At 34.3% G+C, this 23,876-nt stretch overlaps 7 protein-coding genes across 13 annotated transcripts; 3 read left to right on the top strand and 4 right to left on the bottom strand.

Annotated features, from left to right (window-relative positions):
• The first annotated feature begins 1,009 nt into the window (after positions 1 to 1,009).
• On the top strand, positions 1,010 to 2,911 carry F07A5.4 (Olfactomedin-like domain-containing protein). The gene is made up of 7 exons (NM_001374913.2): positions 1,010 to 1,145; positions 1,195 to 1,287; positions 1,482 to 1,596; positions 1,656 to 1,856; positions 2,060 to 2,172; positions 2,219 to 2,347; positions 2,607 to 2,911. The coding sequence occupies exons 1-7, from the start codon at positions 1,044 to 1,046 to the stop codon at positions 2,868 to 2,870; spliced, it is 1,017 nt and encodes a 338-aa protein (NP_001361836.1). The 5' UTR covers positions 1,010 to 1,043; the 3' UTR covers positions 2,871 to 2,911.
• Positions 2,912 to 2,934: 23 nt separating this feature from the next.
• Positions 2,935 to 5,619, bottom strand: scav-6 (SCAVenger receptor (CD36 family) related). The gene is made up of 12 exons (NM_059680.7): positions 5,491 to 5,619; positions 5,267 to 5,442; positions 5,066 to 5,216; positions 4,898 to 4,998; positions 4,783 to 4,852; positions 4,642 to 4,737; positions 4,425 to 4,572; positions 4,201 to 4,330; positions 4,045 to 4,155; positions 3,467 to 3,743; positions 3,342 to 3,415; positions 2,935 to 3,295 (listed from the first exon to the last, which is right to left on the bottom strand). The coding sequence occupies exons 1-12, from the start codon at positions 5,614 to 5,616 to the stop codon at positions 2,983 to 2,985; spliced, it is 1,773 nt and encodes a 590-aa protein (NP_492081.1). The 5' UTR covers positions 5,617 to 5,619; the 3' UTR covers positions 2,935 to 2,982.
• Positions 5,620 to 6,406: 787 nt separating this feature from the next.
• Positions 6,407 to 7,695, bottom strand: spsp-1 (uncharacterized protein). Its single transcript, NM_059679.7, has 5 exons — positions 7,568 to 7,695; positions 7,013 to 7,502; positions 6,796 to 6,963; positions 6,574 to 6,750; positions 6,407 to 6,527 (listed from the first exon to the last, which is right to left on the bottom strand). Exons 1-5 carry the CDS (start codon positions 7,601 to 7,603, stop codon positions 6,466 to 6,468), a joined length of 933 nt encoding a protein of 310 aa, NP_492080.1. The 5' UTR covers positions 7,604 to 7,695; the 3' UTR covers positions 6,407 to 6,465.
• A 197-nt stretch (positions 7,696 to 7,892) lies between these two features.
• On the top strand, positions 7,893 to 9,801 carry inx-14 (Innexin-14). 2 transcript variants are annotated; one of them, NM_059678.6, is made up of 8 exons: positions 7,893 to 7,962; positions 8,024 to 8,223; positions 8,267 to 8,476; positions 8,524 to 8,807; positions 8,880 to 9,131; positions 9,178 to 9,459; positions 9,510 to 9,555; positions 9,599 to 9,801. In NM_059678.6, exons 2-8 carry the CDS (start codon positions 8,037 to 8,039, stop codon positions 9,634 to 9,636), a joined length of 1,299 nt encoding a protein of 432 aa, NP_492079.1. In that variant the 5' UTR covers positions 7,893 to 7,962; positions 8,024 to 8,036; the 3' UTR covers positions 9,637 to 9,801. The 2 variants fall into 2 exon arrangements, with proteins under 2 accessions (NP_492079.1, NP_492078.1); NM_059677.8 differs by having other exon boundaries at positions 7,928 to 7,962; positions 9,504 to 9,555; positions 9,599 to 9,798.
• On the bottom strand, positions 9,724 to 12,888 carry kbrl-1 (NF-kappa-B inhibitor-interacting Ras-like protein; the record flags this gene model as incomplete). Of its 5 annotated transcripts, none has more annotated exons than NR_144481.1 (6): positions 9,724 to 10,134; positions 10,234 to 10,657; positions 10,708 to 10,949; positions 11,603 to 11,681; positions 11,943 to 12,049; positions 12,608 to 12,888. NR_144481.1 is itself a non-coding variant. In NM_059675.7 (6 exons), the coding sequence occupies 6 exons, from the start codon at positions 12,744 to 12,746 to the stop codon at positions 10,058 to 10,060; spliced, it is 1,095 nt and encodes a 364-aa protein (NP_492076.1). The 5 variants fall into 5 exon arrangements, 4 of the variants coding, with proteins under 4 accessions (NP_492076.1, NP_001333545.1, NP_001333546.1 ...); NM_059675.7 differs by having other exon boundaries at positions 12,581 to 12,746; NM_001346621.4 differs by lacking the exon at positions 12,608 to 12,888 and adding an exon at positions 12,214 to 12,446 and having other exon boundaries at positions 9,725 to 10,134.
• Positions 12,889 to 13,386: 498 nt separating this feature from the next.
• On the top strand, positions 13,387 to 14,172 carry gcsh-2 (Glycine cleavage system H protein). The gene is made up of 3 exons (NM_001383336.2): positions 13,387 to 13,449; positions 13,612 to 13,691; positions 13,738 to 14,172. Exons 1-3 carry the CDS (start codon positions 13,389 to 13,391, stop codon positions 14,035 to 14,037), a joined length of 441 nt encoding a protein of 146 aa, NP_001369931.1. The 5' UTR covers positions 13,387 to 13,388; the 3' UTR covers positions 14,038 to 14,172.
• On the bottom strand, positions 14,124 to 20,878 carry glb-18 (Globin domain-containing protein; the record flags this gene model as incomplete). Of its 2 annotated transcripts, none has more annotated exons than NM_059673.7 (6): positions 14,124 to 14,602; positions 15,017 to 15,145; positions 15,379 to 15,564; positions 15,984 to 16,034; positions 16,077 to 16,191; positions 17,150 to 17,279. In NM_059673.7, the coding sequence occupies 6 exons, from the start codon at positions 17,206 to 17,208 to the stop codon at positions 14,426 to 14,428; spliced, it is 717 nt and encodes a 238-aa protein (NP_492074.1). The 2 variants fall into 2 exon arrangements, with proteins under 2 accessions (NP_492074.1, NP_001129775.1); NM_001136303.4 differs by lacking the exon at positions 17,150 to 17,279 and adding an exon at positions 20,808 to 20,878 and having other exon boundaries at positions 14,426 to 14,602.
• Positions 20,879 to 23,876: the final 2,998 nt, after the last annotated feature.

The raw sequence follows: 23,876 nt of genomic DNA, 5'->3' as shown, positions 1-23,876 counted from the left end.
AGAATAGTTAAATAGTGATAAAAATCTAATAATTCAATTTCTTGACAATATAGTCTCTTGCGGCATGAGCTGAGATCTTTTGAATCGTTTTACCAAAAAAAAATTCCCCACTGGAAAATATTTTTATACAACTCGATGTTTTTATTTTTACCGGTAGAAGAGTTATATTTGAAAAATTGTAGTTAAAGTGACATAGGCTTCCCTTAAAAGAGAATTTTAAACAACTTCCTTTACAATTTTGTTATTGTAAGAAAACTTGAAATTACGTTTTGGAATTATATTTATGGAAAACAGATCGTAATGTATCTCTTACTATAAGAAAAGTTATTATAATAACTTTCGAATGGCTGATTTAATGGATGAAATTGGAATTTTTTTTTAATTTTCAGTTTCTCAATCTTACCCTGCTAGAAACTAATAATTCGATAAATCGTGTGAAAATCCATGATAATGATGAGTGTTACCCCCTTCTCATTGCTCATAATGGTGTCAAATGTCTTCATGGAAGAAGCTTCTGCTAATTTGTTTATGTAAGGGAAATAGTGAAAAGCGGCCCTTCATTGAATTGATGGTGTTATCCCTTTCACGGGTACTCTAAATCATCTTGACCCGCCATATGCTCTCTCGATTACGATATCATTTCGAACCGAGTCGGGGAAAGGACCCTTGAGGCTTAGTATGTGTGCATGTTCCTCTGTTTGTATGCACATTGTGCAATTGGTGGTCTCTGTTTTTTTATGCTCAGTAACTTACGGTATTCAAGGATTCTTCCGAATATTTTTAATTTTTAAAGTTTTGTATCATGGTAGATTATTTCTCTTGTATATTTTTAGCATTTAGTTGTGAAGCGTCTCTCGTGTGCAAAACTCGAGTAATATGATGTAAAAAACCGCGCGAAAAAACTAATTTTCTTTTTTTGGGAGTCCATTTACTACCTCACCACCAGTTTTTTGTCTTTACTCTTCACTTTATGGCTTTTCCTTTTTTCAATATTCTAACTTTTTTTTAGGTTTTCTTTGTCAGTAGATGCATATAAAGTCGTCATGAAGTTGGCGGAGACTCTGAAATTTGGAGCTCCATGGGTGTGTTTACTATTCTCAATAGGATGGATATTCTATCAGAATATACAGATTAATGAGCTTCAGGTGATTTATTTGAGATTGGTTACCACTTCAAATAGTACAATTAATTCAGATAAATCGACATAAACGAGAACTTAACTCAAATCGGCTACCAAAGACTGACGATGACTCGACAATTTTTATGCCAATTTATGCACAAGTTTCAGTTAGTTTAATTTAATTAATTTTATTAGTCCTTGAAAATATCAGACCAGAGCTATTCAAAAATCTAACTTTTCGAGTTTAGCGAATTGTTCACCAAATTGGAAATTGCCAAAAGTGTAGAACTCGATTTTTTTTCAAAATCGGCGAGAAAAATCTAAATTATTACCGAAACAAACAATCCTCCTCGAATTTCAGAAAAAGCACATTCGTAAAGTTTGCATGGAACATTTTCATTCTCTGAAACACTACAGAGAATTGGAGAAAAAAGAGCCATCTCGAGTTTCTGCAGTTGTGAAGGAATTAAAGAGAAGTATTGAATGATTCATGATTCCTTCAGAATTTTCCATTTCGTTTCAATTCAATTTTCAGAATGCTCCGCCGAAGTTTCATTAGGGAAGCCGGTTTTTATTGGTGAACGAAAAAATTCAGAAGGATGTGCTTATTTGGATGGTGGTCACTGGCATGTTTGTGAAATGTCACATGGATACACGATGCTCTCTTTTAAAGGAAATCGAAGATTGAATAGCTCAGAAACACGGGCGGTACAATTTCTACCGTATCCGTTTGATGGTACTGTAAATTTTTTCAGTTTTTCACTTTAAAAAATTCGGTCTCCGCTCTCGCCTGAACCGAAATATTTTTAATAAATTTAGATTTTTTTAATCTGAATTAAGATTCAAACATCCATAGACTTCATTTTCAGTCTATTTTTAAAGTCCCGTTTGGCAAATTTAGAAGACCCATTCCAAAAACGTCTCAAACTATATTTTCAGGAACCGATAATATGGTCTACAACAACACAATGTACTACAGCGAGAACGATCGATTGATTTCATACAATTTGAAAACTGAAAAATCGAACTATATACCTTTGAGAACTTCTTTGGTACTGACCATAATCGCTATGGGTATTCTTAATTTCAAATGTTTAGAAACCTCTCTACGCAAATTCTACATCTCGGCTTGACGTACAGGCAGAAGAACATGGAATATGGGTGCTCTACAGAAGACAGGACGAGACGGTTCTTACAGTCAGTCGAATAAACTTCCACACCATGCAAGTACGTTATTCTCTGCGTTCTCTATTGTTTCGCGTATTACATCTCCTGTACATCATGCTGTAGTCTTTGAAAAAACGTTTTACATTTTCCTCGGAGTTAAATGAAGAGAATATCTGCAGTGCAAAGAATAATTTTTTTTTAAATTCACAGTTTTACTTCTGTATGATTAGAGCACAACATCAGTTTAAAAAAAAGTTTCTCGGCGAAAGCCATCCGCATAAATGCGCTTCTCTCAAAAAGCAAAACATTGTTATTTCAGATAGTTTCTAATTGGACACTTCCTTCAATTGACACTTCAACAATGTGTAATGCGTTCGTCAGATGTGCAATTTTATACTCTGTAGAGTGTGATGGAACTGTGACACCTGTCTATGACTTTTATAGTCACACATATATTCAAGGAAGAACTACAGAATGGGAAGGACTTTCTCAGCCAATTTGCAATGTACAGTATGACCCTAATAGCAAATCAATTGCTGTTTACGCAAATGCAAAGATCTACAAAGTTCCCGTACAACAATAACTACATTATCATAACTATCAGTAAAGTTTAACAAGCTTCAACTTTTATCAACAATTTTTAGAACACATTAAAATTTATTTTATTGCAAAAGTACATTGAAAAACAAATAAAATCACATTCTCCTTAATCCTCTACTTTCATTTGAATTGGAAGAAGATGTCGAAGATAACCAATTACTTGTCGTTTCTAAGAAACTTGTTTTCAAAGGTCTAATCAAAGACGGTTTTCCTTTTCTTAATTGAAGAAAAACTATAATCGCCACCAGAAGAAGGCCAATTCCAAGAGCCACAAATTGTAGAACCCTCATCAATCGAGGCACTAATACAAATCCGAGCCATACTTCATTAAAAATGAATTGGTGATATTTCGGTGATGTATCCTGCCAGAACAGTGGAATCATAACATTTGGCATATTTTGACTACTTCTGAAAATAGTTTGAATTTTTTAAAATTGAATTGTATTTAACTTACGGAACATCATGAGATCGAATGACTGGCATATTCACTTGAAGACGATTTACAACTTTTAATGTTGTTCCACTATACTAAAAAACAATTATTTCCAAACTTCAATGTCCAATTTAAACTGAACTCACAGGTTCATGGTAATAAATCATTGGCTCATGTAGGCTTTTATTGGGAGCCATTCCAACTACAGTAGTCCGTACTTCATCTGGAGAGAACAGGAAATGAGGAGGAGAATAAACAACGGCAAATGGTGTTGGTTGAAGTCTTCCTGGATAGCATACAAGTGGAAACATTCCAGGTGGTAGAAGGTATGTTCCATTATATAGGGAACCATCACAACATGCATGACAGAAATTAATTGACTTTGAACAATCAATAGAGCCTGATTGATGACATTGACCTTTTCTGAAAATCAAAAATTTATAATTGAAGTTTCTCTTTTTCACTATTATGTATTGTTGAATTAAATCATATTTTCAATCAATCATTTCGATCGATCCCCGCCCCATTGGGTCCCGGATGTCTGTCACTCTCTAACTATCTACACTCTCTGTACCGGTAATACTATTCGTTCAGAAAAAATCTCAATCTTTCAGGAAATCTTAAATCAAATTTCAGACAAAAACTTATCAGCTTTTTTTTCAGAAAAACTCCAAAATTTTTGCTGCAAATTAAGAGAGTAAAAATTATTCGAAAAAAAACTTACGGTGGACATTTTGGCCAGTCAGGAAAATAGTTTCTCTTTTCAATATTTCGATAACGGAAGCCCACATTGTTATCAGATGTGGTGTCCCATTCGTCGTACCCAATATGATAACTGTGAAAAGAGGATTATTTATTTGTTTTGTGACAACTAACACACCCAATTGTTGGAATTGACTCAATCGTTTCCCTCTGGTAAAAGGTTTTTGTGAATGATCGGCACATGAATGAAAAGAACATATCAGCAGTTGATGACTCGTCCAAGTGCATTTGAGTGAAACTTCCAGAATCTTAAAATACTTTCCTTTTGAATGTGTTTAAAATAAATTGCATTAAAGTTCAATAAATTCAATTCAATTCAATGCGAGATAATGGTCAACTCACCACTTCCACGAATACTTCTAGCCTTTGGAGTAGTCCACCATTCCCCAGGAAGTTCTGTAATTCCAGCCCATCGCTGAACATTTCCTATTTGGTTTATATCTTTCTTTCCCGTTTCAATCCAATATTCCTCATCTCTTGAGTTGTTATACTGAAGATATATTCTCAATTCGAAATATAGTTCCCGATCAGAAATTAGCTTTCAAAAGAATCTACAAACCCCTTGAAAATATCCAAATTTCGGCATAGCTGGAATCGGAATTGGAACGATACTTCCACCATCTCCTTTGAATATTCCTGATAAAACTGTCACGAACTAAAAATTAGATTTACAGCTACTTTTTTTAAGTTAAAAAGTTACCCCTGAATGAGCAGCGGACAGTAAAGCATCCTCGTAACCGTCAAACAGAACTTCACGAACTTTATGAGAACTGCAAACTTATTTTAAAATAAGTTAAATTCGGTGAAAAACTTACACAAATGGATATTCACCAAGAATTGTTAAAGCCACTGCAATAATTGTTCTTCCCGTTTTTGTGATTTGGAATTGTGGATCTAACATTGAAGCAACAGCCCCCTGAAAACAGACATGAAATCAAGTTGAGGCGCCACGTGCACTCGCCCGCTAATCTATCAAAACTCACCAATCCTGGTGGATTCGGAAAAACAATATTTCTGTCCCAGTCACAATCTTCACACGAATAATCTTTTGATAAAATATACTTTTTGTAATTTTGATAAAACATTTGTGATTTATCATCACTGAATTCCAGATATTTTTTCTGCTCACTTTCCCTTCAAATTCGGAATTTAATTAACATATCTATGAGGAAAATTCAACTTACATTACAGAAAATGGACCAATTTCTACCAAATTTGGTGCAGCAGAATAGTATTTCACTTCGTCTGGATTTGTAACATTAAAAAAGTAGAATTTCATTATATTATCCACTTGAGGACTTGTATATTGAAATGCAGAATATCCTAGACTGGTATCAGAATTTTCAGTTAGTTGTAGGTTCTGATATCATGCAAGTTTAGGAATTAACTTCACTTTTCACGGGAATACCTTTATGACCAGAGTACTGTAAATTGAAGAGAATGCCGCCCAAGTAACAATTCCAAACACAATAAACACAATTGCAATAACAACTAAGAATACATCTAGTTTATTTATCCGTATCCGAAAACCCATTTTCTGAAAAAAAAAAAGAAACATATAAACCAATTGAAATTATCAAAAATCGATTTAAAACAGAGTCAGAAAGCATGTAAATATGCTGTCTATATGGTTTACGTGGCTTATCAGACGAATTCTTTATTATCAGCAGCTAACTATATTGTCGTACATTGAAATGCCCTGGTTATCAATGGCAGAAAACACGTTAGATGCAGCTTCAGGTGAATGCTCAAAGAGTTTGCACTGATCGTATGGGTCGAACTATACTCCAGAGATTCGTGGAGATTTATTTTTTTTTTTAATGATTCATAAAAATTGATGGTTAAGAACCTATCGTAGCTACAATAGAAATTCTACACGGTCGAGGCGAAGAGTGGGCGTCAGGGGGAGTTTGTCAGTATAAACTTTAGATGTAGTAAAAATGTTTAAATGGTTAAACAAAACAGTTTGAAATTTGAAAATTGTTCTAACTATCAATCAAAGTTTTGAGTTGATTTCCCAATTTTACTGAACTATTAAAAGTGTACAAAATCTTCAGATGTTTTGAAAAACTGTTCACACCATTGAAATAATTTCGGACATTTCCTACTTGCTGTAATTCATTGTTATTTGTTTTAAAAAAATTAAAATTATAAGCTGTTACCTCTCTAAATTTGAAAACTTAGTTTTAAAATTATCAACTAGCTCTAGCGGTTCTATCGTTCATATTTTTAAAAGCGTCTTCAGGGCGAAAGGAATCGATTTTTTAGAACGTCAACGGCCAATGGGACCAAATAAAGAATTAATCTCAAATTACTTAAACATATTCAAATCATCATTTTATTCTCTAGAAAATCAATCAGGTGATATCATTACAGAGATCAATCATTTTTCAACACTATGTGCACGATCCTTCCACAAATCATTGTACTGGCGACCAGTGTCAACTGCAAAAAAAAATAGTTTTTTATTACAATGACTCAAAAATCGTACTCATGGCATCCGATACTGTCTCTCCAAGCTCACGAATCGATGAATCGACATCTCCGGATGAAGATTTTCTAGCTCTTTTCGAAAAAGAAGATCCCTCATCAGTGAAACGAACACTTTTCGAGTTAACGGAAGAAATAGATTCACGACGCAAAGGACGTTTTCGTGGGCTATTGATACCTTGAAATGAGTAAATGAGTTAAAGGTGATTCAAGATAAAACTACCTGGAGTATGCTTCTTCATCGGTGTTGGTGGTGGAACAGGTTTGAATCTTCCACGAAGATCTGGATGAGCATTCATCAGAGAGAGAGCAACAAATGGAATTCCGTCAACCAAAAGCTCAAAAGCTTCAAATTCTGGATCTTGTGCGTATTCAGCAACAAATCCACGAACTGAAATATGATCAATTATGTGAACTTTCAAAACAATCTCAGGGCTCACCTTGATTACGAGCAGCTGGATTCTTGATAATTGCAAACTTTTGAACTGGAGGAATATGCTCCTTCTTTGGTAAAGATTTTCTCGAAAGAGATCTTCTTTTTTTCATCGGAGATTTCTTCAGAATGCTTTTACGACTGGAACCTGGTGATTTGTTGGATCTATTGCGTCGACTCTCAATTTCAGCTTGCAAAAGTCTTCTTCTAGCACTTTGCGAAATCTTGTTACGGTTCCCAGAAGTGTTTCCAATTTTCGATCTTTTGCTTGAAATAGATCTTTCAGATCCTGTTCCCGAGAATCCAGACGACGAGCTACGAGGAAGCTTGCTTTTAATTCTTGGTCTTGATTTACTGGAACTAGTAGTTGAAAGGAACGAATCAAGACGAGAACGACGGCTTGATGATGGAGTAGTTCCAGTTGACACGAATGTAGAATCAGATTCTCCATCATAAGAACTACCAACTGAAGAGAGAAGTGATGAGAGAGTATCTGCCTGTAATATTTATAATTTTCAAAGTTGTTAGAAAGTTTCATGCCCGGACAGAAAAAACTACTTACCTCATTGTGGCTATTGTTCGAGTTAGACTTGGCCATCGATGGTTGTTGTCTATTGAATCGAAATATTCGAGCTTGCAAAAAGTTTTAGTTTCGAGTACTGATTTTCTTTTGTTTTTCGATTCGTTTTCCTCATCGATATTCCAAAAAGATAATTTCAAAGGCCAAGGTCACGAAAATATTATTTCTAAATAACTTTTTTTTCAAGTATTTGATTTTTATTCCAATTCGAGAACTCTGAAAGATTTTCCAGGCCTGAAAACTTTAGTAGCGCGCCGGACCTATAGCCGGATTAAAAACACGCGCCTTTAAATATATCAGGGTACGGTAGCCGGGAGTTTCTAATTTTGCGCACTTTACTCACCAGCAACTCATTTTTTCGAGGATTTTCGCCTATCGTAAGCATTATATTTGTTAGGTTTTAATAGTTTCAAATAATTAATTTTCTGTGTATTTCAGTTCTATTCGCAAAATGATTTGGGAGATCCCGATTATCGGCGATTTCATCACCAAACCGTTCAAAGCGGCGAAGCTCTACGAATTTTACGATCGACTTCACCTTTTCACAGTTTATCTTCTCGGATTCTTTGTTCTACTCACTGGTGCTAAACAACATTTCGGAAATCCAATCGATTGCATGCTCCCGAAGCAACATGATGGTTTCAATAGCGTTAATTTTCATAAATTAATCTCAATTTTCAGATCTGAAATCGTGGCGCGACTACATTCACAATTTCTGTCTTTTCTATGGAACTTTCCGATACGACGTGAGCAATGGAACGTCTGAATTTGGAAGTTACACTGAAGATGCATCTGTCAACTATTATCAATGGGTTCCTTTCTTCTTTGCATTTCAAGTATGCTGCTTTCTTCTTCCTTTCTGGTGCTGGGCATACATGCAAAAGCTTATTTGTACGAGTTATTCTTCTGTAGAGTAATATAAATTTTTAATCTTTCAGACATTGACATGGCTTTCATTGTGGATTACTCTGGAAAAATCAACAGCGAGAAAACGTTTGAAAAGACGAAGGAAAAAGTGGATCGAATTGTGAATTATATGCATGATCACTTCAAGTTCCGTCGTGCCCACAAAATGGGATATCTATCGTGGATCACATTTAACTCAGCTTTTCCCAGTGTCTTGTACAGTCTCACAAAGTTATTTTTCATAACTAATGTGATTATTCAAGTGAACTTGGTTTGCAAATTCTTGGACGTTGATTCGTGGACTTGGGGTTTTGATGTGAGTTGAGCAAGTTTTTGATATAAATTGAATGACACTGATAATAAAAGTATGTCTTTTTTCTATTTTCAGCTTCTCGGCAAATTCATTCACCCAACTCCACGTGCTCCCGAGTTCTCCTCGTTTTCCGACAAACAAAGATTCGCGGCAATTCTCACAGACGGCAGTTACAATCGTTTCCAGTACTTCCCAATTCTTGTGGGATGTGAATATCAGTTGCAAGAATCAGTTAGCAACTTTGTGAATCATAAAGCTCAATGCATTATTCCGATGAATGTGATTAACGAGAAAATTTTCATTGGGCTTTACTTTTGGCTTCTTGTGGTACGTTTTTTCTCCTATTGGCCACGATTTTCAAGAATATTTTCAGCTCACCGCGCTCTCGGTAATTGGAACTGTTAAGTGGATTCTTCGTATCAAAAGTAAGAAGCTCAACGAGGTGATGATCTACAAATTGATCAAAAAATCATTGGAACGAGAGCCATTCGACAGTAATATTCATGATCACCGCTACAACTTTGTTCACAAGTACCTGTGTGCCGACGGAATTCTTTTAATTTATTTCATGATGGATACGAATGGATTTTTGAAAACTGAAGAAGTCATCGGTGCTCTTTTCAAGAAATATTGCTCAGACGCTGGCCTTGAACCGGTTGGTTTTTGATAAATATTGTACTTATTCTAATATCCCACTAGTTGCAGACCGCTCCAACTCTCACTTCAAGTCCAAGAGATTTGGCTTATTCAGGTTAGTTTTTCAAATGTCTCCCTTATACATATATTTATTCCAGAAACCAATTACGGATTCGCTGCACCGCAGAAGATTTAAGTCTTTTCAACAGTACACCATAATTTCACAAAGTATTCTGTCTAACATGTTTATCTATTGTTTGCTCCCTCTTCTTTCTCAGGTAAAGTTATTATTATAACTGTTTTATTCATTCATTTTATTATTATCATATACAAAAAATGAACCTGCAACCTGATTTTGAAAAGTTTTTCTGTTTTGGTGAATAATGCACAAAAAGAAGCATAATTAGACGTACATAAGAAAAAGTTTGCTGACCGAGAATACTGATTAAATTATATTTTGGGTGCCTATAATGTGATGAAAAATTATGCAAAGAAAACCAAATAAGAAATGGGAGGATGAAGGCACAGAGAAGGAGCTTGATAATTATGGCCAGAGAAAAGTGAAATCACAGTTTTTGGTTATCACAAAGAATATTAGAAGAATAAGAAGTTTGGGGTCAAAAGTCCATCAAGATTGCTGGATTTGAAGATTTTTCTGATTTCAGCTTCTTTGAGAGCGAGAATTTCGATTCTTCTGAAAAAGAAACGATAATTTTTTTAATCTTTCAAAAATAAAAAAAACAGTTATAGCTTTTTGGGTAGATTGCAAAGTAAAGTATTTTTCAAAACTTACTGGTTGGATGGAAATGTCGATGTCCTACATAATGAATGAAATCGACTAGGCTCTGCCGGTCCTTTGCAGTAACCTCGAATAGTTTAACTTTTTCTCGTGCAGCCCAACTATGTGCAAAAGCACTGTCAACTGTCGCCGGTCGATCTCGCATATTGGCAAGGACTACGATTGGAACTTCTTTCTTATCTTTTCCAAATTGTCTGTCTATCCATTTTTTCAGCAAATCAACTCTGTTAAACGATTCGTAATCAGCAGATGAATACACAAGAACAAATGCGTCTGCAGCTTGTACATATGCCTTCTTCAGTTCAATCGGTCCGTAATTTGAAACTCCTGCCGTATCGTGCAATATAAGAATCTCTCGAGCTTTGTCCGGTTCTTCCAAAAGAACTTGATATGTGTCTTCGATCGTTGGTTCATATGGCTGAAAATTAGAAATTTAGAAACCGAAATAATTATTTTTAATCTTCGAACCTTATTCGTAACATCCTCAACACATGCGACTTGCCGCAGAATAGCTGTCTTTCCGACTTTTTTTCCTCCAACTACAACCACCCGCATTGCTCTCCCCATTCGCCGGCTTCTAGCCGGTTTGATTGAATCGCTTCGGAAGGTTCGAACACCTTTTTCTTCCGATCGTTCCACAAATAATGGACGCTCCAAGTCAGGATCAGCGACTGTACGGTAACGGCCTTGATGATTCAGATAATCTTTTTCTGAAAGTTTCTTGTTAATCATTTAATGAATTTTTGGTAGATTGATGCCTATTATGTTTTGAATTTTAAAAATCTGTAAAGTATGGCAGAAACATAGATTAATTCATTTTTCAGGAAATATTTTTTTAAAAAAGCACCATTTTCTTCATCAATACTCATATCTCTTCTCCAATTCACATTGGTTTCCAAGTCGAGAGCAGCCATTGATTGTGATATCGGAGCAGCCGCTTTCAGATATTTTTTGGGTTTGTTTTTGAATTTCATAGAAACCGTGTTTCTTAGTTTAGAGTCGGACATGACTTGATCCAAAAACAATAAGAATAGCTAGGGAAAAGAATGATAATATGGTAAGAAAAATGCTTGAAACTAAGTGGTGCATAGAGGGAGGAGTGCACATGCCATAAAAAAGTGATAAGAGTTAAGCACAGAGGACGCTGTTTGATTTAGACGATGACGTGGCACTGTTTAGGTCATAAAGTGGCAAATGGGGAAAATTAAGAGACTTTCTCATTTTTTTTTGGATAGAAAAATCTGTCTTTTTTCAGTTAGTGGTTCTCACTGTAATGAAGTTTTCTCTTAATTTTTAGATTTTATCTTGCACTTTTGTCTTTTTAGTTTTTGAAATAAAACTGGGCGAAATTCTAATAACCTACCAACACAAAGTGAAGTTTTTCTATCTGCTTTGGCGGCGTCAAAGAAGGTCGCGGCTAACGAGAATCGACGATTTGTGGCCTGCAAATTTAATTAAATTTCAACGATTCCAAAATTGAAATACTATAATTTTTGTCTTTATATTGAAAATCACCTTTTTGTGCAAATTTCGATGCATTTTAGACAATCGCGGAGGGGATTGATTTTACAAGAAATAAGGAAAATGTTTCTTTTTTTTCCAAAAACTTGATTCCCATCCTCTTTATAGCCGATATTTATTTACAAAAGGACCAGGATTCAATATAATATTCTTTCTGCTGACTCATATTCCTATGTTCTCACCTTTTGAGGGACGTCTAGAGATGGAGTCGATGTGGCGTCGATTCGTGAAAGTGCTCGCGGAGTTACTCCGAGTGAAAACTTCCGAGAACTCGGACGGATCCAATTCTCTGAAAACATTTTATGATGATTTCGAAAATATTTTTTTTTTTGCTTCGAAACGTTTTTGTTTCAAATTTAATCGCCTCGGATAAAAGGGATTAGTGGATTTCTATTCTATTTTGATCGGATAACTTTAGTTTTTCATTGAATTTATGCCGAAAGCTCCCCTTACCACCACTCATTTTCCAGATGAATATGTATGTTTTAAACGGAAATTAGGAATAGTTTAATATTAATTACAGGTGGAAACACGATGACTAGACGACGATCGTCCGAATGTTTGTGTGCTTTTTGCTTTACAGCATTGATAAAATGTTTTGAATGGGTGGATGAAAATAATAGCACAATAGACGGGGTGGAGACGCAATAAAGCACCTGTGGCTGCTCTTTTGAAAACGAGAGTTTATTGCAATTTGATATTCAGAAGAAATATTTATTCTGGGAAATTGAATTTTTCAGGTGGGAAAACTACGAATTCCGAGGAATTAATGCAATTCATAGATAATTTGGTTTTGATTCAAGTAAATAAAATGATTTACCTTTAAATAGATAATATAGAAACTCACAAGAATTGGACGCGGAACCAAAGAATCGAACTCGCTTATTGGTTAAATTGTCGCCAACTCGTATGCATCTTCTGTGAAATCTCGTCGGCGTGTTTGCACATTTACCGGTTTTTACGTGTTTGTTTTTCAATTTGAGCATTTTTGAGCAAAAAAAAGCTCTAAACCGATCACGGAAAAGTCATTTCAAACTGGCTTCTTGAAAGATTTATAAAGTGAGTAAGTTGTGGGTTTTTGAAAAAAAAGTCTAAATATATTGTTAGGAACTTTATTGAATGGGCTACCCTCAAAATCCTGAAAAGAAATTCTGAAGAGAATAAAGGTTAATTAACATAGAGTGAGAATAAGTGAAACAAAATTGTTTTGGAAACGAAACATTGTCTCAAAAATGAAAACATTTCCATGAAGGTCATGAAAATATATTTTCACTCTCTTCGAATCTAACGCCTCTGAATTTAATACGAGTGTTCAATTTTATAATCTTCCTTCCAACATCTTTACAAATATGATCCTTTTGTTCATATTTAAGTTTTGTTTATTAAATCACATAAACACATTAAATTTTCAAAAAAAACTCCAAGACAATCATTGCCCTCTGATCATCTCATACCTACTAAACTTCTCTATCTTTCCATCTATCCTATTTGTCTTTATTTTGCAGTTTATATTGCCTTTATCTACTACTGATAACGCATTCGTCCGACCCGATACTTTTCTTTTTCACTACTCTAAAATTCTTCTTTTTTCTTTGACATTTTCCATACAACTATTTTTGTTTTCAGGTATGAACCAACTTTGTCGTGCTGTTCCATCTCTTCGTTCCGCTGTCAGATTGGCCTCATCTGGTACGTATTTTTTCTTTCATTTTCTGAAAATCATCTAATTTTTGCCAAATCAAAGATTGTTCAAGATCAAGCAGTAAGAAATACTAAAAAAATTTAATTTTCAAAGTATTTTATTAATTTAAATTCGGAAAAAAAGTATAACATCGAATTTTTTGATTTTAGGTCGTCTATACACGAAGAAACATGAATGGGTGCTCGTAGAGAACGGTGTTGGAACCGTTGGAATTACGGACTTTGCAACGGTTAGTATTTTTCAATATGTTCAATTTGCATATTTTTAGTTTCCAGGAACAACTCGGAGATGTCGTCTTCATTGAGCTGCCGGATGAGGGAACTGAAATTTCAAAAGGAGACTCAACTGGAGCTGTTGAGAGTGTGAAAGCCGCTTCTGACATTTATGCACCAATCTCTGGAACTGTAACCCAGAAAAATGTGAAATTGGAGGAAGAAGCCGGTCTGATCAACAAGAGTCCATTCGAAAAGGGATGGTTGTACAAATTGAAAGTTAAGTCAGCAGACGAGCTGGAAAAACTTCTTAACGAGGAACAGTATGCAAAGTTCAAGAAGGACGAAGAAGCTGCCCACTAAACAAACACCTTTAATCTCTGTATTATAGTTATAACATTCTGGTACTGGTATTCATATTGAATTCGTTTAGGTCAGAGTATAATGTATTTCTTTTGATATTTATTTTTTATTGTTAATTAAACAATTGTTTAGAAATTGGAAAATATTTTAATGCAAATATTTACAAAAAATGAGGTTAAAATGTGAATGGCAAATAGTTTTGTGAATTAAAAATTAAAATCCCTGTTTAGCTGGATTTCATCACGCCATTGTAAATTCAAATTGAAAAACTCTAAACAACGAAAGAATTAAAGCAAATATTATTATTAAAGTTGAATCAAATTGAAGAGAAAACGATCACAGAGATTGGAGGCAATTACGGATAAGATTATGCGAACAATTGAAAACATTACACTAAAGGCGGAAAACGATTGACACCTTTCAGACCATCAATGAACCCATTTCGCATGTGTACAGTTGTATATAGTGCCAATGTCCTCCACACCGTCACTGCGTCTCTTTTTTGATTATCGTCTAAATCGGTCATAATGGAGAGACGGTGTTCTAATGCAAATTCCATAGCGTCCTGAATAATAAAATTTATAAAATTTCAACGATTCATAAAAACCAGAATTTCATAGTCAAAAATTTGTGAAAGATATTCAAAATTTAGAAACAACTATTCCGATCAATTATTTTCAAATCTATATTACGTAGGCGTCTGCAGATGATAATTTTCGGCAGATCTTACGCGCATGGGTCTCGCCACGCGAACAACGAGTTACTGTAACTCGTGTCGATTTACAGCCTGATATTGCATCAAATTAAATGCCCAAGAATCGACGCGCGTTGCAGTACCTTGATTTCCGCGTGGCTAGACCCGTGTGCGCAAGATCTGGCGAATTCGCGCGAAAATTAGCATCTAGACGTTTACTTAACAGTGATCAGGCGAATTGCCTTAAAAACACAATTTCCAAAATCAAAATCACTAGGGTCTCACCTGGAAAATATCCCAATATTCATGCTTGAAACCTCGATCCGCAAATTTTACATGCTTCTGTCCGACCATGTAAAGAAACGATTCCGTCCTTTCCATATGATAAATATTTTTGACCACTTGAGCTAATGTCTAAAAATTTCGATGGTTCTTTCAAATATTTATAATTTATCGTAATCTTGCAAAATTCTGAAACACGTACTCGAAAGAGCACATATTTCTTTGGATGGGTCTCGCCGCGAAAATCAAAAATTGCTACCATAAACTTTTCGCGCGGCGAGACCCAACCGAATAAACCCATCAGCCTTTAAATACGCGTTTGACCACGAGAGACTCGCTAATTTATTTTTTTTAAAAAAACGAACCTGTACAAATTTGAGAGCCTGCGACCTGAATTCTTTTGACTCTTTCCACTCGTCTCCCTGATATTTCGAAATGAACGGGAATAATTGTTTGCAATTTGGGTTATGATCAAAAATGTAACAATAGATTGCTGATCCCAACTCGTACAAATTGTCAAACTCATCTGACCACGTGCGTCGGAGTAATTCCTGAAAGAAGAGATTCATCTCTTATTCACTATTTCTTCTTTTTTTTTGCTTTTTTATGCACATTGACTTTTCGATCTTCTAATTTTTGAAAACTTTTGTTCATGGAAAAAACTGAACAAAAGTTATAGAATTACTTCTCGATTTAACCATAAATAGACGTACTTCTAAAGTGAGTACTGGTTTTTTTTTAATTTGAAAGTTTACAGCTTGAATGCTTTGAAGAAATGGTTAGGATGTACCCTAGTTCACATACAATTTATACATATTTGTTTTAAAAGTTCTATTTGCTATCACACTACAACTTATTCCAGGCCCACATCCCTGGCCAAAAGTTTTAAAAAAAATTAAAACTACTCTGACCAATCAAATTGTCAAAAATCAACTTTTTTAAAATTCCTATTGTTCAGTTCGGTGCTTACCTTTTCATACACATTTGGCTCCCACTTCTCAATATCACCTTCAAAGACTTTCTGAAATAGAATAATTATAAGTAATAATATCTCATAACAAACCTTCGAACCGTTACTGTATGCAACATTGTTAGAATCACTCATCCTTCTGTTTCCATTCACCTTGTTCTTCCTGTTCGCCTGTGGTGTACTGAACGAGGCGCCCTTTTCGGATACACTGAAAATCAAAACTTTTATTACTTAAACATAATTATTTCCTTATAATATCTCAGTTTAATACAACCGTGTTTGATGAATTTTAAAAAATCACCGAACTTCATCGGATTTTTAGGTAGACTGCAACTCGGCCGGTTTTTAATTTTATTAAAAAATTGCCACAGTGCAAAATGAATGAATAGTAGTAATTTGAAAGCAGCCGAGATGTTAAAATTGGAGCAGTGAAAAAATAAGATTTAATATTTAACAAAGTTCCATACCATCTCAATAATATCATAGTTGTAATAAATGAAAGTGAAGAAGAAGAAGAAGAAATCGAGATTACTGAGTTATGAATGAGAAAACAAGAATATAAGGCAGTGTCGGAATAAGTAATATGTCCATTCGTTAACGAGTCAATTTGATGCAGTTGACACGCCTTTCTCTATGTTCTACGAGAAAAAAGGAAAGCTTAAATAGAATGTTTTGATTGAAAACTAAATTGAATAAAACATTACTTGCATTTCACTGAAAACAAGGTTTTCTAAGTCTGGAACATGTTGTAAAAGGAAAGGTTAAAAGATTAATGAAATGAGTCTTGAATTTTTTTTTTGAAATATGTTATCTATGAGCTATGAGACTATGAACTATTAAAATTCAATTTTTTAAAAGTTTCGGTTCCCAGTATTTCCCAAAATTCCAATACATATTCTAGAATCGTACGTGTGAATTTATCTTCTACCCATCATATGATTATGATGAGAAGAGAAGAGAGAAGTCGACGTCATGAGAAAAAAAGCAAAAAAAAGTCCGTCAACACTGAGCAAAATGGCAAATAGGAAAGAAAGTCTAGCGACCTCTAGGGCCCTCAAATGTTCCAAAAACAAAGATCTTAGATAAAGATGTACACATATACATATACAACCACACATCTTTCATATTTTGCAAAAAAAAAACATCAATCACTTGGAGAAGCCTACCTCGATGCTGAATGGGATCGCTGGCGGAATAAGAATCTCGGACGGGTCGTTAAAAGCATTTTTGGATGTTTTTTATTTGAATGGAGCAGAATAAAACAGGAGCAAATAGTGTCAGTAGATAACTCCGTAAAAGTATGTGTGCATACGTTTAATTCGAATCAAATCGAAACAAGTCGAAGCTCCGCCCACTTTTTTCCTTTTCCACTAATGGATTGGATTCGGAGACGTTATCAGATGAGACGAAATTGGATGAGAGAGAGAGAGAGAAAGTGAAGGTTTTTGCACACTCACGCGCAGAGCTATATACAGAGCTAATAGAATAGAAAAATCTGATGGCGGAAACTGAAGGCACGAAAGAGTGAATGGGGACTCTATTTTATCCCGATGGAAAAGAAAAGCTGATGTGTTGTTTTGTGTTTTTGTCACGAGAAAATGTATTTAGAATATGCAATGAGTTTAAACGTCCGCCTGAAAAAACTCCCGAGAATCTGTTTTGCTAATAAAAAGTTGTATATAGAAATGGAAATCGGTGACTGACCTCACAGATTGTTGTCCAATTATTTCCATTCTACTTGTTTTTAAAAAAATATTATTTAGGCTCCTCATACGCATTCCACGGAGATCTGACCATCCCTCGACCACCCGATAAAAAATTAAAACTCACGAAAATACACTATTGTTCAAACAATAATTTTCCAAGAAATGCTCACAGTAGAAAATCTTTAAGTTTTACTTCCATTTTTAATATATCCTTCACATCTCTAGACTATCTTTTGAATTATTAAATCACTATCAATAGTCTAAATATTTTTAATATTTTCTGGAAACCGGATATGATGATGTAAATCCACTTCCGATTCACTTTTCGCGTCTTTTTAGATAAAACATGATAATCTGGGAAAAAGTGAAGTTGTGTGATGTGGCGCTAAAAGTATCAAAAACTTTTGAGGAAGGACTGCTATTCATATTGCATTAAAAATTTTTTCCGTTTTTGAAACACGTACTGTTTTTGTATTGAAGGTACTCTCGTCGTTTGATCTCCAAAAGATGCTGAAATTTGTTTAGAAAGGTGTGAAGCCACGAATTTGCTAAAAAAGAATCTTGTTACTTACTCTACCTATTTGGCGATTTCTGAAGGTCAAACGTCGAAAGCCCCTCTGTATAACTTTTTGTGTACGAATTGAAAAAAAAATTATGGCAAAAAATCACGCAGGCGGCTTGCTTTGCAGTTCTTTAAAATTAAAGGTGGAGTAGAGCCAGTTGGGAATTTATCAAAAAATCCTTGAAACTGATCTAATTGTAAATAACTAGTTTTTACATGTTTCCAAGGTTTTGAAAACTTTGATTTTTTGAGGAATAATTTTTAAAAAATGTTTTGAAAGGTGTGACATTTTTTTGCAGAGTACCAATTGATCAATTTCATTAAAGAAAGAAAGTTATTTGGACAAAAATGATTTCAAGTAAGTTTCGAAAAGTCTCCAGATTGAGCTTCTCTTTAAAAAACTGAAACAGTTTATAGGAAAAAAGACTGAGTAGACTCTTCAGAGTATTGATTAATTCAGATAGATTGATCCTAGTACATAAAATAATTGGATACACTCCATGCCACGTCACAAAACAAACAAGTGAGGGGGTTGAAGACGTCGACGATCTCCACATGGGAGAGGGGAAAATAGAAGGAAAGAAGAAAAAAGAAGAGGAAGATTGAAAAGAAATGAGAAAAGGTTTTCGAATCTGCAAACGGAGCACAGTAGAAGAGCTCCAGAACTTGTCTAATATCTCCCAAGAGAATATTTTGAAGAAGAGGCGTGAAATGAGAAAAAGCAAGAACAGTATAGGGCAAGAGGGTTCAAAGAAAGAAATGAACAAAAATGGAGCAAAAAGAAGGAAAAAAGCGGAAAAGGCAGGAAAACGAAACAAAATGTTTGTTTTTTTCCGCTGATTTTTCACGCTTTTTTCCAGCTGTTGTTGTACTCCATTCAAAAAAGCGTGGAGCATGACACTGGAGCAACTCGAAACCTCACAAATCTTTGCATTCGAAATTTGAGAGCCCTCCTTTGGATACCCCTTGCTTACTACATCCGTTTTTGGGAGGACTAACCAACTTCTTTTTCTTGCTTTGCTTTTTTCTGTGGTTTGGCAACTTTGGTGGTTTCATAGAAAATATAAACAAAAACAATTAAAAAGTTTTGTACTTTATGAGAAAACAACAAGCAAACTTCTGGAAAGTAAGAAATAAAGCGGAAGTGTTCTTACAAAATGAGTTCTAGACGTTGTTGAATTGCAGACAATGCGAAAAAAATAATTTTTGAAGAAATTTTCAATGAAAACACAATCAAAACATAAAAAGGCTTAATGTCATAAAATTGCCAATTATGTATAATTTTTGAGCTGCCTTCCGTTTTAGCTGAAAAATTATGAAAACAATGGGAATAACGAAATTCCATACACTACAAATTATAATTTCTGAAACATCAGAAGCAACGCAAAAATCAAATTAGGCACAATTGGAAAAGAGTGCAAAAAGATGCAAGAAGCGTTGAAATGGGATGGTCGGCAAAAGAAAACTGCTGCATTTAAAACAGAATCATTCTTCTTTTTTTCACTGAATTTTCAATCTCGTTTGATTCTTTTTCACAATTGTCTATTTTATTCATGAGTTTCATGAAAAATCGGGAAGTATTTGGACGGAAATTGAATATATTTCTTTCCTATCTTTCTGCTGGTTATGCAACGTTACGTGGTAATTGAAATCGTAAAGTTGTCTGTTAAACTCTGGAATTATATATAAATTAAAAATTATTGATCGAGTTGGGTGCAAAAACCAGGTTAAAAAACATTTCCAAAATGCTTGGTAGATGAACAAAGCTAGGCAATGAAAACTAATATAAATAACCGTGATTTCAGTTTTTGCAATATTGACAGTATTTTTTTTACTATTAATCAAGGCGTGACCGGATCACCTCTCTAACTGGCAATAACGCTCGAAATTTAAAATTGAATTCTAAACAAGGTTTCGAAAAGTTCAAAAATCAACTTTCATTAGTCATTATACAAATAACCATCATTTCCAAAATTTAAAAGGCTTCCAAAATTTGCTGATATCGGCTTTCAATTCAGTTGGAAAAACCAACTTCCGTAAAACCTCAAATTACATACACCCGCAGTCGTCTTACTTTTGATCAGTGATCACAAAGAATTTAAAAAAAATTAACTCTTAAAATGTATAATTTTAAAAACTGGAAAAATTCTTCTTGCTCCGCAATTCGGCGTCACTTCGAACCATTATCCATTCTCAACCACCTTAAGCCATTTTTCAGCTGCCATTTACAAAAGTGGGAAAGTTGGATGAAAAAAAGAAAAAAAAAAGACGGGGAAAGTTGGATGAAAAGTGGGTAAAATTGGTTTAAAAATGACGCCGAATTGCCGAGCATGGATTTTTGGTTAAAACAATTGGGAATTTATTAGCTCCCTCAACTAATATTTGCAATCTTGAAAATACTTGCAGAGCAAAAAAATTACTGATTCACAAAAAAGAGCATGGGAAAACAAAAAAAAGCAGCAAAAGCGTGATATTGAGAAAACTGCAAGTTCAAAGAATACACTATGGATACCATTATATTAATAAAAATAAATAATAATGCAATAGACAACTGACCTGGTTTGTGGTGATGGAGATGAGAGAAATGAGAGCATATTGGATACAAGTTGACGAGCAGCAGACGGCATTTTTGACAAAGAGGGCATCGAACAGCGCCTGAAAACATTCCAAAATTACATTGGAGGAATTGATGGGAAACATGATGCTTTTTCATCTTTTGCACTTTTTTGTTGAAATGAGCAAATGAATGGGGAGGTTGGAGAAGACGACAACGGAATAAAAAATGGATATGAACAAGCCTAATATGCATATTTTTTAATGTAAAAACGCGTGGGAATACTAGAAAAATACCACCTACTGAAACATTTGGGAATTCGGTATGATTTTTTAATTGATCATGGGAATAAATGAATTTGCTTCAAATATTGTATAGTCGGTATAAAATAAAATCACAGGCGACATTTTTCTTCATCCCGACACGAAATACAAAATTTGTCTCATGAATGAGAAAATACTGAAATTTATTTTTTGGATGGAAAAAAGTGCCCATAATATGAATAATTTTTTTTTCGTGCGAAACATTTTGGAGAAAATAAGTTTCGATCTTGAATTGTTCAGTCCAGTTTTTCACTACTTTCTAGACCCGTAAAAAAGTTAAATGTTTCTAAAAATTGGCAATGATTCTAGAAACTTATTGGAAATTTATTTTGTTTGTAAAAATTCGAACGGCAAAAAATCCATTATATTTCTTAGAGTTTTGATATTCTCAGCATATGCATGTTTTCTCTGAAATGTATCAAAAATAATCAGCAAATTTAATTCTCCTTACTGATTATACATGATTCGTTCAGATATCATTTATTGTATTTTATTCAAATATGAACACCATAATTTTGAGCAACAAAATTGATACAAAAATTCTTTGAAAATTTTGAAGGATAGATATTTTGATATTTGCTTTGTCCTCCCACAGGTAATATTTCGCATTTATCCTTGAAAAAAGTTCTCACGAAACAAGTGACTCAACAGTAGACGGCGGCAAAACATCACATACATTGAGTTAATTATTATAAGTTTCACTGCACACATAGTTGATGACGTATCGTTAAGTAAAATTGGGTGGTATTTTAATGGGTTGAAAGAAGAAGATAGAGCAGGGAGGATATTCAAAATTATTGTTCGGTTTTTGATGGTAATGAATATGGAAGCATTTTAAATGGGACTCAGTACTTACTGCAAAATATTACAATCGATTAACTTTTGGTATTTAGTTCTACTTTGACGGGCTTTTTTTTAAATAACTACTGAAATGTTTTAAAATCATATTGAAAAATTTAATAAAAAAATAAATGAACATTTACAGTCCACTCTTGGCATATTTGGAAATTTTGCAGGTCGTCAAAGCTTTGACTGATTGTGAGAATTTGGAAACATAACAATTTTAATACTTTATTTAGATGTCTTTTCGACCAATTTTTAGCATACATATTATGCAAACCGTGATATTAAAATTTATTTAAAAATATATATATATATATATATACAGTGCGTCCAACTTCTATAGCACCCCCCTCTAATTTGGCGGTTTGGAGCTTTTCAAAATATTTTCAGGAAAAATGTTAGTGCAGTTCGATAGCAAATGTTGAAAACCCTATGCTTCCCAATTTTTATTATGTTATCTCAAAAATCACGGAAATTAGGTCAAAATATCTGAAAAATGGCCGTCCAACATCTATAGCACCCCCTCTGATTTTTGACAAATTTCTGTAAATTCGGGGTTTTCTTCGTAGTTAATGAATTTATTTTGTGAATAACTTCACACCAAAATGATCAGACGATTTCACTTTTACATTTAAAAAATAAATATACCACTTGAAAACACGTGGAATGCCTGGTATTGTCCTGGAACGTTCTTATTTGCTTCAGAGGCCATATCTCGGCTCCCAATCGGTTTCGCAACACCAAACTTTATCAAAATGTTCTTCTCCGTCTAGTTATTACTATGTAATTAGTTGTAGAGAACATTCATTCATATTAACCAAATGGAAAAAGGAGTAACTGCAGTGATTTTTCGAAGGCTTGATTTAACTCTGGAAACGAGCGTTTGGAGGCGCAGAGATAATGATTGAGAATACATTTTCGACAAAAAATTACTAAATTATAACAAAAATTGAAAATTATATTATATGAACATCAAATCCGTGGAAATCCATGGATAAATCAAATGCCAGACTAATTGTCGCATGTTAGCTTGAGAAAACTACTTGCGGCCTCGCTTTGCCTTTGTCCTCTTTTTTGAGCGGTCTCGTGAACTCGTCCAAATAAAATTTCAAAGACTTCTAATCAAAATCGAAGCTTCAAAGATATTTAAATCATATGAGCTGAAATTCTGTACCATACAAAGTCAAAACCTTCAGCTCTGCGCCTCCAAACGCTCGTTTCCAGAGTTAAATCAAGCCTTCTAAAAATCACTGCAGTTACTCCCTTTTCCATTTGGTTAATATGAATGAATATTTTCTACAACTAACTATATAGTAATAAATAGGCGGAGAAGAACATTTTGATAAAGTTTGGTGCTGCAAAAATCATTGGGAGTCGAGATATGGCCTCTGAAGCAAATAAGAACGTTCCAGGACAATCCCAGGCATTCCACGTGTTTTCAAGTGGTATATTTATTTTTTTAAATGTAAAAGTGAAACCATCTGATCATTTTGGTGTGAAGTTATTCACAAAATAAATTCATGAATTACAAAGAAACCCCCGATTTTATCGAAAATTGTCAAAAATCAGAGGGGGTGCTATAGAAGTTGGACGGCCATTTTTCCGATATTTTGACCTAATTTCCGTGATTTTTGAGATATCATAATAAAAATTGGGGAGCATAGGTTTTTCAACATTTGCTATCGAACTGCACTAACACTTTTCCAAAAAATATTTTGAAAAGCTCCAAACGGCCGAATTGGAGGGGGGTGCTATAGAAGTTGGACGCACTGTATATATACCTTATTATTTGTTTCGGTTAACGAATCAAGTGAATGTTATAGTTTATCCTAAATATAAGTTTCACTTTTTTGGAGCGATAGTTTTCAAAGCTGTAACTCTACAAATTGCTCTAGTGTACAATCG

The sequence above is a fragment of the Caenorhabditis elegans genome, chromosome I (assembly GCF_000002985.6).
Source record: "Caenorhabditis elegans chromosome I".
In the NCBI taxonomy this organism is placed as follows: domain Eukaryota; kingdom Metazoa; phylum Nematoda; class Chromadorea; order Rhabditida; family Rhabditidae; genus Caenorhabditis; species Caenorhabditis elegans.
Note: the sequence above shows the minus strand (reverse complement) of the source record. Positions and strands in the feature narration are given on the sequence as shown.